Genomic DNA, 15,791 nt, shown 5'->3' with positions numbered 1-15,791 from the left:
TGGGTCATCCTTCAGGATAGGTTGTAGATCCTTAATAATGCGTTGGAGGGGTTTTAGTTGGGGGCTGAAGGTGATGGCTAGTGGTGTTCTGTTATTTTCTTTGTTAGGCCTGTCCTGTAGTAGGTGACTTCTGGGAACTCTTCTGGCTCTATCAATCTGTTTCTTCACTTCCGCAGGACATACAACTACAATACCCACCATCACAGGAGAGTAATCACTTTAGATAAGCTATTACCAGCAGGAGAGTGGGGTGGGAGGAGGTATTTTTTCATGCTTTGTGTGTATATAAAAAGATCTTCTACACTTTCCACAGTATGCATCTGATGAAGTGAGCTGTAGCGCACGAAAGCTTATGCTCAAATAAATTGGTTAGTCTCTAAGGTGCCACAAATAATAATACTGTGACCTAGAGGCAAAGGGATTCATAGACTCATAGGGTTAGAGGAGACCGCAAGCGTCATCTCATCTCACCATCTGCCAAGATACTGTATATAGGATTTGTTGTGTCTATCATTTCATAACCACTGTTAGATTGAGATACAACAATATATCTCAGGGGTGGGCAAACTATAGCCCGGGAGCCACATCCGGCCCTCTGGATGTTTTATTGTGGTTCTCAAGCTCCCGCCAGGGAGCGGGATTGGGGGGTTGCGCCGCTCCACATGGCTCCTGGAAGCAGAAGCATGTCCCATTCCGGCTCCTATGCATAGGGGCAGCCAGGGGGCTCCGCACACTGCCCTCGCCCCAGTCGCTGCCCCTGCAGCTCCCATTGGCTGGGAACCACACTCAATGGGAGCTGAAGGGGTGGTGCCTGTGGATGGGGCAGCACACAGAGCTGCCTGGCCATGCCGCTGTGTAGGAGCCGGAGAGGGGACGTGCCGCTGCTTTTGGGAGCTGCTTCAGGTAAGCGCCCCCGAGAGCCTGCACCCCTGACTCCCTCCCGTGGCCCAACCCCCTGCCCAAGCCCTAATCCCCCTCCCGCCCTCCGAACCCCTCGGTCCCAGCCCAGAGCACCCTCCTGCACCCCCTACCCCTCATGCCCAGCGCCATCCCAGAGCTACCCCCATCCAGAGCCCTCACCGCACCCCAACCCCCAATTTCATGAGCATTCAAGGCCCACTATACAATTTCCATACCCAGATGTGACCCTCAGGCCAAAAGGTTTGCCCACCCTGATATATCCCATTCCTAATCCAATCAGACTCTAGTATTTGACAGAGCTGTATATTTCTAGTTTAGAAATTAGATACATTATTTCAGCACCAACAATTTTAAAAAATATTTATAAACTTCCAGAGTTAGTACAATTACTTGCATTTTTACCTGAGCACATGGTGTTTACATAAGTATCCCAGATAACTGCCATCACAAATAAATGTCCTCAGCTTGCAGACAGCCAATGTGATGTGACAGATAGAGCCATGTCTCACAACCTAGCTAAGCATGGCAACGTTGCTGTCAAACTTTTCAATCTGATGAACACCAGAAAACGCAAAGGGTTTACAGTTGAAAACTGCTGCTTTTGGCTTGTTTTTGGGGTTGTAATTTAGGGTTGTCAATTTTGTATTCCTGGAGCTTTCATTACATGACAATCTTTAATTAAAGATTAATCTTTAATTCCTGGAGACTCCAGGACAATCCTGAAGAGTTGTAATTTCTGATTTTACGTATGTTGAACATTATTGCTAGAAGTTCTATGCATCTCAGGACAAGATTAAGGCATGGCTCTTCCTGGTGCTACAGCATTATACCCTTTATGCTTTCTTAATTTCACACCATGAATTATTCTCCTCTTACTCCTTAATATTCATTTTATCAAAATTTATTGTATAGGAAAATGACGACATCTAGTGGCTAGTTAAGGAGTATCTGAACCAAGACAGTTTTACAGTGGAAAAAGAGGGGGAGACAAACATGGAAAGACCCTGGCAATGGAAATGGCTAAAGGTTGAAGGGATTCGATGAAAAGGGGGGGACAGAACAGAAATATGCAGCATAATAAATGGGGCAGAGAAGGTAAATTGAGTGCTCCTTTTTCCTCCGTCAATATGAGAACGAGGTGACATTCAATGAAACGGTTACAAGCAACCACTATAAAACTGAATTATTTTGATGCAGCGGAATGAACCTGAGGGATCGACTGCCATTGGCTATTATTGAGGCCAAGCGCCCTGTAGATATTTTAAAGGCTTAGACAGCCAGAGAGAGGCCTCGAGGACTTTTAAAAAAATGCTTCCTATGCTCCCTTCTCTTCCCCTTCCCATCCGCCCCCACAGCTCCGCTCCCCCTCTGCTCCCCCCTCAGCTCCCCTCCCACCTTTCTCCTCCACGCCGGGTCAGCGCCGTATCCCGCCCACGGGCGGCCCCGCCCCCCGTGGGCGCTGGGCGGGAGATTTGGGCTCCGCCGGTGGCGCTCGCGCGAGAGCAGGCCGGGCGCGCCATGGAGCCGGAGGGAGAGCGGGAGCGCGAGCGCCTCTTACACACCCAGGTACGGGGTGAGGTGACGCCCGGCCCCGGCCCCGTCCCCGTCCCCGTCCCGGGGGCGCCAGGCCGCCTCTCGCTGTCGGGAGCGGAGGGGAATGGCCGCGCCCCTCTCTTTTATCCCGTGTCTTCCCCCCCAACCCCCACCCCCGTATATACACAGCCCCTGAGGGTGCTGTCCCTTCCCCCAGTCACCCTGGGGCGCTCCTGCCTCCCTTCCTCGCCCAAACCCCTTGGGATAGGAGCCCCCCGCCCCCATTTCCCATCACTTCGGGGTGGCCTCTCCCAGCTCATTCCTTGGGTCATGTTCCTCCACACCCAATGCCCTAACTCTGCTCCCTCTCCCTAACTATTTCTCCCCCACTCCCCCGCCCCACAACCTGCTTTTAGGAATAGCTCTGTCTGTTTTTCCCCTCCCCATCCATCCCCATGGATGCTATTCCCACCCCTGTTTAGAGAATGGAGATTCCCCTGGCGGAGGGTATTTTATATGGGTGGAGGATTCCCATTTGTGCCTTTGAAAATCTCTGCCCTATAAAGTGTCATTAATCCCCTTCTAGAGCTATGGTGTCCCCTCCAGTTCTTTCCCACCCACTTCCAGTGTGGGATATTGCTTTTTTATTGTCTTCCCATGTGTTTCTATGCTGGACTGGGTATGTCCAATAATGTTATGCCAGTATCTGAACTGATACATGACTAGCCTCTTTTGTGCTATAATGCAGTAAATGGTTCTATGTTATATAATTCACAGTATATTTCTGGAAGACCCTAAACGTAAATCAAGTCGCTAAATTGTCAGTTTCGTAATGGAAGAATCAAATTAGAGTCAAATTGTCCAGAGGAAACAAAAAAAGTCCAGCATTTAAATATAAGTACATCTCAACAATATGAGAAGGCCTCAGAGCACCAAAGATGCTGTCCTTTAATTTATGTTTTTAATATTTTTATTGTGCTTTTTCTGGCTCTCTCTCACAAAATTAAGTTGTGGATATTGGACAGAGTATACATCTCCACTCAAATCTTGATTCTTCAGCCACTTGCCACCTGCTGCAGTGCTTAGTATTGAGGGTAATCTCATAGATTCTTTAGAGTAGCAAGCTCTACATAAGCATGTAAGGCCCAGATCCTCAGAGGTATTTAGGCTCCTAACATCAATTGAAGTAACTGAAAGTTAGGAGCCTAAATACCTTTGAGGATCTAGGCCTAAGTATTTGTCAGATGGATCAGGCTTTAAGGACGTCCTTCTGAAGTTAATGGGAGATAAAGATGCTAAGCATCTCCCTGGATCAGGCCCATAAATAGGATTTACTTTTGTATACACACGCACCGTACAAATGAGATCAATTGTACAAAGGTGGTCTGAGCTCATTGTAAACTAAAAAAAAAAAGTGTTGGTTTCAAACCTAAGTAAACAGAAACCATCGTAGGTAATTTGTAACGGAAAAGCAAAGGGCAAGGTATCATTGATGCTGTGATTTGATCAAACATTCATTACTTTAATATTTTAATAATAAATATTAATAATTTGTTTTAAAGTCTTTGATATCCTTAAGGGACATAGACCTTTCCCAATATATTTTATATTGACTCTGTTGTCCTTTCCCATCTTGTTTTTTTCCAATTTAATTTAGACTGTAACCCTTAAGGGTAAGGGAATCCATTTTTGTCTGTATTTTAAAGCATCATATCCACTTATGGACCTACACGCTTCATAAATGTGCTGTCGCAATAATTTTGTTCTGTATTGTTAAACAATGATGTATGTTTTATCTTTTCAGTCAGTGAATGTTTCTTTATAATTTACTTGAGAGGTGGTGTATTGGTATGTAAAGTCAACTGTGTAATTGTTTTGGATTGTTTCAGAGGCTAAAGGCTGCAGTTCACTACACTGTTGGTTGTCTGTGCCAAGAAGTTGCAGAAGACAAAGGCATTCAGTTCAGCAAACAAACCATTGCAGCTATTTCAGAGATCACCTTCAGGCAATGTGGTATGTCCATACATATCTATATTTGTACACAGGAACAATCAGTGGAGATTAAGTGCTTTTTAAAAAATAGAACTGGAATTAGACTGTGTCTTGGGTCACTTTTAAAGAGTACAAGAAATATTAACTTTATTTTCCTGGTATGAAGGGGTACTTAACACAAGGTTTATGAAACCTCAGATATGGTCTCATCTATGCAAGAAATTGGCCCACATTTAGAAACTGGTCTCAAGAATGTGTATTGATAATGGTTCCAGATAACATGGTTGTTTTGGCTGATGCCTGATAGTGCAAAGCAGAGAGAGCCTTTTCGGACTGCAGGGTTGAGGCTTGCCTTTCTTATTGTATATGCAGCTATTCAATCTCTTGAAATAGTGTTTTCTGCACTTCATTTTTTTTTTTTTTTTTTTTTTTTTGTAAATTGAAAATGCTTCAGATGTTTCTGCATGATAACTGCTATATAAACTCTTGGGCCATCGGAGGAGCTTATGCTTGCTTAGCATTTCTCTGACCTGGGTTTACTTACCAAGTCAGCTTATTGTTCATAATCTCCCCTTAACTACAAATTATCATGTATAATGGTCCAGAAGCCTTCACTGCTATTTTATATCTAGTCTTTGAAATAAATAAATGCAATTAATGAAATGTGTTGTTTTTGTTTGTTTGTTTTTTTAAAACAAGGCCATGGCTACTTTGTATGCACGGTACTTCTTGTAACAGTTGGGTATTAGCCCCAAAAGGTGTCATTTTCTCCCTAGGTACAACTTCTGCCATAGAGCCACAATGTGGACTGGGCCTCTTCAGCCGTGTCACATGAAATCATAATAATGTTTAGCACTGATAGAGGTTTATAAACATTAACCACTTGAGATTAGCCAGAGGTGTTTGGCCAATGTAGATGGCTTACGGGTCTAATATTCAAGTATGTAATCCTTGAACTCATGGGACCACAGTTTCAAATTCTAGCAGAACAACGCAACCCATCATACTTCCAAGGTAGATAAGTTGAGTATAATGCTGTTTGTGTCTTTCAGACTGAGGCCTTAAAAATGTGAGGTCCTTTTTGCTCTGCATGGATGTAAAAGGTCCCAGGGCAATGTCTGTAAGAGCAGAAGTTTATTGTTATTATATAATCATACACAGAAACTTGCCCTGGTGTCCCTATCCAAAAATATCCATCACCTCCCCGCACCGTTGTGCATCATATTTTACACTGCTGTTTGCATGGGTGCTGCCCTTTATATCTAAGGATGGTGACCTTACAAGCAACAATGCTAAATGTATTTTCTGAAATGCTTTGAGTCAAATGGTGTTTTGTACATGAGACATTATTGGCCACAATAATTGCTGTAGAAATGAAATAGATTTAATCTTGTTGACTTTAGGAAGTGTTTTAACTGTATGAAATGTATTTTTAAAATTTTTCTTTCAGAAAATTTTGCAAAAGACCTTGAAATGTTTGCAAGGTATGTACACCAAGAACACTTAATCCTTACAAAGTCTTGGTTTTTTGCTCTCACTCGGTGATATATTTGGATACAGAATGACCTCTCTTTCCTTTTCCCCCTATCCCATTGTATTTGAGAGTGCCTGTACTTTCTGCATTTTTCAAGGGGCCCAGCCTGTTTTTCATTTGGTGGGTGATTGTGAGGTTAGGTAACAGATACTGAAGCCATTCTGAATTAGAATGTAGCTTTTATTCAGTGCTCATTGTTTGGTTGGGGTCAAGAGTGTCATATTTTTTTCATCTGAGTGGACTGTCTGTATTGGTAATGTTGATTCAAAACTGTCAAGGCATTTTCCTGCTTGACTCAGAAACTGTTTAATGGATGTGAGTTGTGTCTTAAGGACTCTGGATAGTACTGTGGCTTGTGTTTCCCCCTCCTATCCGTTTGTCTCAGAATTGCTTTGTCAGTTTGTACCAAGGAAAGAAAAAAAACATACACAATACAAAATAAATAAATTACCTAGAGAATTATAAAGCCCTTGTATTGAAACTTGCTTCCTGAGTGTAGTCTTGTGTGTGAATTGTGTTCTCTCTAATGTAATTGCATGCAGATGTCTGGATAAATACAGCACAGTAACCACAGTCAGAGGTTATCATTTTGCTGTGCTTGTTAGCATTAGTCGTGCTTCTCGAAGAACGGATTAATAGTAGTTGGTTTTACACTTGTAAAACTTCTGTTGTGTGATGTGCCTGTGATTTGTACTCATCTGTTCAATTAGAACTGTGGGTAACAGAAAATTATTGTTATTGAAAGTTTTTATGAAACCACTTGAATGACTGAGGACTGTAGAGGCTGAAGCTTTTCAGTGTACCAACAAGTCAGGTTTGATGCCAACAGTCCTTCCTCCCCATTGTATTATTTCTGTATGCAAAACCCCTGTGGATTTAAAATCTCTGTTTTGGGTCATCTGTGTATTTGCTTTAAATGGATGGGTATCTAACTTTACTCTTATAACGTGAAGTGCCCAAGCATCCTTGTATCTCTGCTCTCTCAACATCCCTTCATTTATTGCCACTCGTCCGCTTGTACAAAGCCCTACTGCTAAAATTGCCTTCCTTTCCCAGTTCTTGGGACTGTGTCATTCCCCTCTTTGAATCCCACATCTTTGAAATCAAGTTCAAGCTTGTTGTCCCCTGCATCAAGACCCTGCACAACTTCACCCCATCTACATCTTTACTCTCATTGCTCTTCCAACGCTTCTTTCCTAAACACCCCCTGCAGCCTCCTCACTCTTGTCTTACACCTTGTTCTGTGCTACTTGGGACATCTCTTTCAGTATTGCTTTCTCCTGGCCTCTCTTTCCTCTCAAGAGGCCTTCCCCTCCCAGTGTTACATCATCTGCTTGTGTGGCTGCCTGCCAGCACATTTCTTCCTCTGGGTCACTGGAAGGGTTTATTTTTTTTCAAGTGATAGCTTTAAATCAGTGTCTTTAGATGACAGGGAAATGCATTATCATCTAAATGAGTGGGACTAGATGACTCACAAGCTCTGAACGCTTAGCAGTATGGGGGTGTCTTATCCGGCTGAACTAGAGAGCTTAAAGTAGTGCTGGGGATTCAGTAGGTGGCACTCTGAGTCAAAACTGACCCAGTAACCTAAGATGGTGTCAGAGGGAGCTGCGTTGTTTGAGGTGCCAGTTTTCAGTTATTCATAGATATTAAGGTCAGAAAGGACCATTATGATCATCTAGTCTGACCTGCAAAATGCAGGCCACAGAATCTCACCCACCCACTCCTATGAAAAACATCTCACCTATGTCTGAGCTACTGAAGTCCTCAAATCATGGTTTAAAGACTTCAAGGAGCGAAGAATCCTCCAGCAAGTGACCCGTGCCCCACCCTGAGCATATGGGCAAGGTTCACCTGCCAGATACCCAGGAAAGAATTTTCTGTGGTAACTCAGATCCCACCCTATCTAACATCCCATCGGGCTTATTTACCATTTAAAGATCAATTAATTGCCAAAATCATGTTCTATATAGGTTCTTCTATGGCCGTCATCACCATAGAATCTGAGCACCTTCCATTAAACCATTAAGATGTGTGACTAACATCTGTCATGTGTGGTTCATTTTCTCTCTAATTCTCTTCCTAGAGAGGAAATTATGTGTAATGTTTGGGTAGATTTTTTTTTTTTTTTTTTTTTGCTACTCTGTTTGTGCTAGAGAAGGCTAGCTGAAGAAATGTGCCTTGCTCTTGAAGTGGATGGTGGTGAGTGTGACAGGATGGGATGTCTGTCAGATTATGAACTTATTTCACATTATGTGTGGAAATATTGGGCACTGTGACTGCACAATCCTGGAAATGCTCACTGCCTGGGAAAGGTGTTTAATATCTCATTGAAGGACTGAAAAGCCATCAAGACTGCGATCTAAGGCTGCCGATTTTCATTGTCTCAACTACTGGCACACCCCCATGGAACAGTGGTCTCTCTACATAGGGGCCCACAAGAAAGGAGCAAAGTTGACTCCCAGATCTGGAGCTTCTCAGTGCGAGTATGTGGCAGAGAGATGAAGGTGCTATTTAAGAGCAAGGTCCTTCTCTGTGCAGGGGGGCCGACTGTCACAGTGTGTAACAAAGACTTGCAGGAAGAGTGAGATCAGAGCATGGGAGGGTGTGTCTCAGCACTTTTTGTTGTTTTCCAGGATCTGGGACTCTCGAGTGCCTTAAGAGAAAAATTTCTGTGGTTAAGAACTTCCTTTCTGAATCTGTGTTCCTTGCTTTCCAACTATGTTGTCTCCAAAGGGGGTAAACTGAAAGCCAGAATTCCCACAGGAACTCTCAGGGTGCATGTGTGAGTGACTGGGAGGCTTAGGAAATCTAAGCCACTGGTTTCAGGGTCTAGGCAGCTGTATTATAGCATCCCACATCCCAAGGAAGGATGTCAGCAGGTCACACCCCTAAACTCAGACCTATAGACCCAGAGTTAGAAATAGTGACTAGCTAGGACCCAGACATAGGCAACTGGAAATGGTAGAAAATGTTTCTCATAGATGCTGTTTTGTGAGAGCTTAGCATCAGCGAGGACTCGAGCCATTCTAAACAATGGACTGAATTGTCCAGTTATGGGTTGTGTACCTTCAACCAAAGGAGACTGCACCATAACTGCAAATTCCTCAAAGTGTTTTCCTCTTTCCACCAGCATCACCTTAGTCTTGCTTGGGTTCAGCTTGAACCAGCTTCTGTTCGTCCATGAGCTGATTTAATCAAAGCCCTGGGCCATCTTAGCAGTGGTGGTACAGTCACATGTGGTGAAGGAGAAGTAGAGCCATGTGTCATCTGCGTATTGCTGGTGCAGGAGTCTGTCATCTTACCAGTTCTCATTATGGCTAAAAGGTGAATAGGTCTGGCAACATAATTGATCCTTGTGGAATTCTGCACATGAGGGATCTGGTTCAGAGGTACAGTTTTCCATCACTATTTTTTGGATATGTTCCTCAAGGAAGGACTTTAAAACCATTTTAACATGTTCCATGGACACTGCCACCTTTTTCAGGTGGGGACATGGGAGTTTATCTCAAGAACAGCAGAGCTTTAGGAGACTGCTTGGGTTCAAACAACTGTGGCTTAGAGCAGGATCTGTGAGTCCGGACCACTTGCGTTTGTTCCCAATTCTGAAATTGATTCACTATGTGAGTTTTAGACAAGTGGCTGGAACGCTTCATGCCTGTTTTCCTCATCAGTTTAACTTGTAAGATCTTGTGTGGCAGGGACTGTTTCTTTTTAAGTCTTCTGTGAAATGCTTAGCACCCTAAGGGGTGTTGCAAAATTGGGATAATATCCATATTTGTAAAGAGCATTGAGACCCTTGGATAAAAAGGTGCTGTCTAAATTATCACTTATTATCATAAATAAGAGTGGCTGGGGACTCTTGCTGATCTATCTCATTCTAAGATGGTCAGATACAGGTGAGAGAGCTCATGGTTAGGTGTACAGACTTTTTTACTTAGTGTTTTTTAACATCCCTTTGCTACAGATCTCAGCAAACATACTGCAAACTGGTTGTTTTTTTAATTTCATGCAGGCATGGAAAACGAACTGTAATCAATTCAGAAGATGTGAAGCTTTTGGCCAGGAGGAGCAACTCTTTGGTGAGATTAACACATTTCCCTCCCTCCATTTTATTCCTAATAAATTACACGAGCATTCCCAAGAGCATCTGCATAAAAACAGGTGGTGAAATTATTAACACCTGCTTTTAAATTATAACCCAGAAAAAAATATGGATAGTGGGGTGGCAAGACCAATCTCCGAACCAGCATCCTTGGTGATCAGTTTGATTGTTTTTGTATCCTGCTCTAGTGTTTGACATTTCTTCCTCAGTATAGTAGCACAGATCTGATTACAGCTGGAGCAGCAGCCGTGTTCTAGATACAGCAAAGCTGCTGAGGCTCCTGGTGCAGAACATAAAAACATGACAGGAAAAACAAAAGAATCTCTTTCCAAGTCTGAAGATATTGTAACATGTTCATTGGAGGTTGAGTTTCGGGTCAGGGAAATCTCATCAAAGCTGCTAAATGACCTAACACATCAGTAAAGTGGAGATTATTCTTCCCAGATTTCTGTAAATATTCTGTCATATGATGGCCTATATGAGATCCGATGTGCATTCCGCATAATTTAGCTGTTACATGTAACAGCTATCCTGGTAAGCATCTAAACGTCATCAGGAAGAGAACATAGATCCTGCACATTGGAACAAGTGTTAAGCACCAACATTGTGTTTGGCACTGCACAGAAACCTTGTTCTGAGGAGTTTACTATCTAAACAGATACTTCTGTGCAACCTTGTACACTTCTCTGCAAATGTGCCTCAGCTGCTAATTTTAGCCTTATCTGGGTAATTGTTTCTTTCCATGTGGGACATGTGACACAAGCCCATCTCAGAAGAATTGGTGAGGACTGGACCTTTATTTTATATCCTAACTACCAGATGCAGTATAACTTAATTGGATGTGGAGTGTCTGAACAAGATTACTGTGCTGTCTCCATACTGGAACCACAACTGTGCTAGCTACAAATCTGTGTAAACATAGCTAGTAAGGGAACAGGGTACAGCATCGAAGCCAAGGCACTGATCCAGCACTGGGATCTCAGTTCTCTAGGATGTTTCTACAGAAAATCCAAATAAAAATGAAGGTTTTAGTCAAAAAATAGGACAGCTGGTGCCTGGCCCTACTGGTGAGTGGAATGTTTCTGTCTGTAGACAGGAAGTTGGCCAGCTTTTTTTTCTTAGGGTGCGTGAACAGGCAGATCACTGATTAATTCTCTGTTGTTAGCTAATCCCCAGCAGATGACTGATTAATAATTCTCTGTTGTTAGCTAAGGTATATCACCCAGAAGAGTGAAGAGCTTGCATTGAATAATCTGGAACAAAAGGAGAGGAAGAAAAAGAAGTCCAGCGCAGCAAAAGGAAGACGAACCTCTGATGAGCAGGTGGAGGCTGCTATGGCTGAGAGTGAGGATTCCAACATGGCATGATCTTCCTCTCAAACCACTTCTTTGCTTGCAATCTGCTTTGAAACATGGAGCAGTAAGGATCCAATACTATCCTAGGGAAACAACTGCAGCCTATTTGTATGGGAACTCCATTGGGAGTTGCCTTTGTGGGGTAGCTACAGCATTGAGTCCTTAGGTTTTAGGTGAACACGATTAATGTTTTAGTTCCATCTGCAAAAACAGGCATCAACACCAAAAGCTTTTTAGAGGTCATCAAAGGAAGGCTTACAAAGACAAGTATTGCCATATTTTCATGTTTTTCTATTTATATTTCCCAAAAGAGAATTTATTATTGAGTGCTTGAAACTCTAAAGCAAGGTATCCTTTGCCTAGCCACATAAAAGAATCTAGAGTGTGAAGGACGCTTTCTGGCAATCCTCCATGTCATTTGTGGTTGGCTTCTTCAAATTGCCAGTCCGAATTGTGATACTCCACACTTGTTGGTTGCTACTTTGTTGAAGTGTATAAACATTTTTCAGCCATAACTCGTGCTTGTCATTCTTTTTGGCTATTAAAGTAGATTTTCCTGCATCATTTTCCCAAGTGAAATTACTTGTGTGCAACACTCTTATTTTAATTAGAATGAACAAGCTGTACTTCAAGCCCTTGTGTTTAGATGAAACAGAAGATACTGACAACATATCCTAAGATTAGTTCATCTCCTCTGCTGCTGCCAGACCTTCTGGCTAAAGTCAAATGTAGCATTGGATTACTATTGGATGTGTCCTCAACCTTCTTTACTGGTGCACCTATGATTCAGGGTCATTTCTAAATAATTATTCTGATCCTTATATATAGGGGGATGAGACTGGCCTCTTTAGTAGCTTCTTTTTTGCCCTTTCCTGAACTTAGACTTGTGCCGCTCACTCATCCTGAGCTGTTCCAGTTAGCACTCTGCCTTATGGACTTTCTCAGCTCAATGAACCTGTGTCTATTTGAACATGTGATGCAGTTGCAAAAAAGATTAATATCATTCTGGGGCATATTAAGATGAATGTCATATGTAAGACCTGGGAGGTAATTGTCCCATTCTGCTTACCCCTGGTGAGGCCTCAGCTGGATAACTTGTCTAATTCTGCGTGCCACACTCTGTGCCCCTCTGCTCTAGCTAAGACTGAGTGTGGAGCTTCCATACAAGTTTTGTTCCTCAAAGGTCCCTACAGTCCCCAGTGAATTTTGAAATAGCAGCTCTTCTGAGCTTCAGTGCTGCTTCCAAAGCAACCAGCAGGGGATCGTTATCTAGCTGAGTGTGACACCTCCATAGCATTGTCACCTTCAGAGGGGCTGGGAAATGGGGGTTATGTCTGAAAATTAAACTGGAGTCTCTGGAGTCATGATGGTGCAGAGCACTACCCACTACACCAGCCAACCAGATCAGAAATATTTGGAATTCTGAAACATGTGGCTGACTGGGCTGATTATGACCCCAAAACCCTGGTGTTATATCCTTAAGAACATTTGTGCCATTGACGTTGTTCAGTCTTTTCATCATTTGGGCCCTCATGCTACTCCATGTGATATTTAATTTATTCACTTTTTTAATCAGATTACTTATTTAGCCATTCTGGGGAAGAGGCTATAAAATAAAGTCCAGAGAAGTATCTAATGTTGAGGTTGATCTGCCTTTTGATACGGTCTGCTCCACAGAATTTCTGGTGCTGTGTGAATTTGATCCTATATGAGCTGTGGAAGGCTTCAGCTGTTGAATTTTTGGGTGGAATTGACTCCATGAGGAGTGAGTCTCTTTAAACTACTATTTCAGACTGCACTCAGCATGGAGTTGTCTTTAACTGCTTCTTAGCATTATAGCAACTGAGACAGTGTTGCCAACACCTGTGATATTTGGTGTTTTTCATAAAACCTGAGTTCCTGGAGTGAAGTGATTTCATAAAAGTCTCTGCTTTCATTTAAAAAAAAGTTTCTAGCTCTCATGGTTTTGGAAAAAAGCTTGAAAATATGACTAAGTTTACCCTAAAGGCTCAGAAACTAGACGGCAAATATAAAGAACCCCAAATCTGTTTTTAAAAAATAAACATGACTCATGATTTTTGAAGGTTCAGGGTTGGCAAGACTGCAGAGACAGGATAATATTTTTAGAATTAGGATCTAAAAGTAGCATAGCAAAGACTATTGATTAGAGAGGGGCATCAGATTCAGGATTTCTAAAATCCATTCCCAGTTCTGATATTGTCTTGCCATGTGATTCTGTGCAACTTTTTTCAGCTTTAGTTTTACCATATCTAGAAAGGGGATGATCATCTGTCATTATAGGAATGAGCACAGAATTTAAGAGCCAGGAATGACTGAGTATTATTTCCTTCCCTAATATTACTCTCCCCTGTCTACATTAAAGAATTAACTTGGGGGAAGGTGGAGGGAGGAGAATAGACCCATGCTGATTAGTGTTCTGAACTATTCCACACTAGCACTCTTCTAAACAGTTTCAGTGGCAGTGTTCTCTGGGTACATCTCCCACAGTTCCTGGCAAGGCCCACAGAAGAAACAGATTCTGAAAAAGCTGTAGTGCCCTCTGTGACAGTAGGTGGAAGACTACGGGTACTATTTTAGTGCCATCCACACTAGCACTTACATTGTGCAGATTAAACTGGTGTTTAGTTCTGCTGAAGGCAAGCCTAATCAAAACAGCTATATTTAATAGGCATGTAAACCATTTGGAGGACTAGTGTATGACATTAAACATGTTGGGGGTCCAGTCATAGCACAGACATTTTCTCTACTGTAGATAAAGCCCTAGAGGCCCTGGGTCCCCAGAGTATACCCCTCTTATAATGACCTGGGAGGGAGAAATAATTAATTCTACACAGCTGCCCTCCCTGCAAACTCCTGCACTCTGGGCTGACTGAGGCAGAAGTTTAACCCTTTCCTTGCCAACTGCTGGATAGAGCCTATACACCTCATGACTGGTGGCAGCTATTTAGTTAATATTGGTAAATCTCTTTCAAATGCAAAGTATACGATTTAAATATGTTGGATACATTCACAAACCAAAAGACCAGTATGCCTTCAGTTCTGCTTCTAGCTCCAAATTATTGCTAGGACTCCTTAATCCAAATTATACTCAGTCTGTCAAAGGTTCCAACTATTGCTGTGTTGGGGTGTAGGAAAGAAATTGAGTGAGCCTCATATGCTCCCCCAAAGAACTTCAGGCAGATCCAAACTGCATCCTTCCCCCTTTAGATGCTCTCAGTGGATCCCTAGCATTTCAAGATTTCATTCCAGCTGCCTGTTAACATCTTCTTCAAAGAACTGTTGTGTTGCTACTGCTCACTTCTGTGAAGGGAATGGAAGCCTTTGAAAGTGATATAGCTACACTTCACAGCACTAAGAGAAAAAACACCTGAGTTGTTTAATTGTAAGTGATCTCAAACTTGTTTTAAACAAAGCAAGGCTTCTCTGACAGACCCTCCAGCAGAGCTGTATTCATTCCCAAGGTTTCTGCTCCCTTTGAAGAGGGTTGATGTTAGGGGGCTTATTCCTTCACCCACTTACTTCCCTGGTCCTTCTCGCATGAACAGAGAGCAACAATACCCGAAGTCCAAAGGTGCAAACAATTCGATGTTTATTGGGGTGAACTTCCAGCAAGCATGATTCCAGTTTCCTTCCTTAGTATCCTCCTTCCCAGTTCTGACACCACAGAGCCTTACACCTGTGTCCCTGTTCCTGCCCTTAGCCAAACATGATTCCAATTTCCCCACCCCCATTCCCTGTTCCCATTTCCCCCACTCACACACCCCCACTTCCTGATTGACTGCAGACTATATAGTAAAACTTGAGTTTGGCTTAGCTATACCTTAACCAATCATTTTCCTGAAATTTAACTAACCAATCCTAACATACTGTAACATGATTATGTAACCAATTATATCCCACCACCTTAAGTAGTTTACACCCAGCAAAATTAATTATACAGCAGACAGAAACAATCACAGAACCAGACAGAGATTATACGGACAAACAATAGCAGAGTGGGAACTATAATGACAAAACAATACAGAAGTGAGGATTTCACATTCCAGCTATTGATAAGTGAGTTCTTGCCAGACAGGATCCTATCAAACTAATTTATTTGAGCATGAGCTTTCGTGAGCTACAGCTCACTTCATCGGATGCATACCGTGGAAACTGCAGCAGACTTTATATACACACAGAGAATATGAAACAATACCTCCTACCACCCCACTGTCCTGCTGGTAATAGCTTATCTAAAGTGATCATCAAGTTGGGCCATTTCCAGCACAAATCCAGGTTTTCTCACATCCCCCCCCACCCCCATACACACACAAATTCACTCTCCTGCTGG

General features: G+C 42.6%; 1 protein-coding gene across 1 annotated transcript; it reads left to right on the top strand.

The window, feature by feature from the left end:
• The first annotated feature begins 2,352 nt into the window (after positions 1 to 2,352).
• CENPS (centromere protein S) lies at positions 2,353 to 12,019 on the top strand. The gene is made up of 5 exons (XM_073316485.2): positions 2,353 to 2,487; positions 4,344 to 4,467; positions 5,897 to 5,930; positions 9,996 to 10,062; positions 11,294 to 12,019. The coding sequence occupies exons 1-5, from the start codon at positions 2,440 to 2,442 to the stop codon at positions 11,450 to 11,452; spliced, it is 432 nt and encodes a 143-aa protein (XP_073172586.2). The 5' UTR covers positions 2,353 to 2,439; the 3' UTR covers positions 11,453 to 12,019.
• The last annotated feature ends 3,772 nt before the right edge of the window (positions 12,020 to 15,791 follow it).

Source organism: Lepidochelys kempii, chromosome 18 (assembly GCF_965140285.1).
Source record: "Lepidochelys kempii isolate rLepKem1 chromosome 18, rLepKem1.hap1, whole genome shotgun sequence".
Classification (NCBI taxonomy): domain Eukaryota; kingdom Metazoa; phylum Chordata; order Testudines; family Cheloniidae; genus Lepidochelys; species Lepidochelys kempii.
Note: the sequence above shows the minus strand (reverse complement) of the source record. Positions and strands in the feature narration are given on the sequence as shown.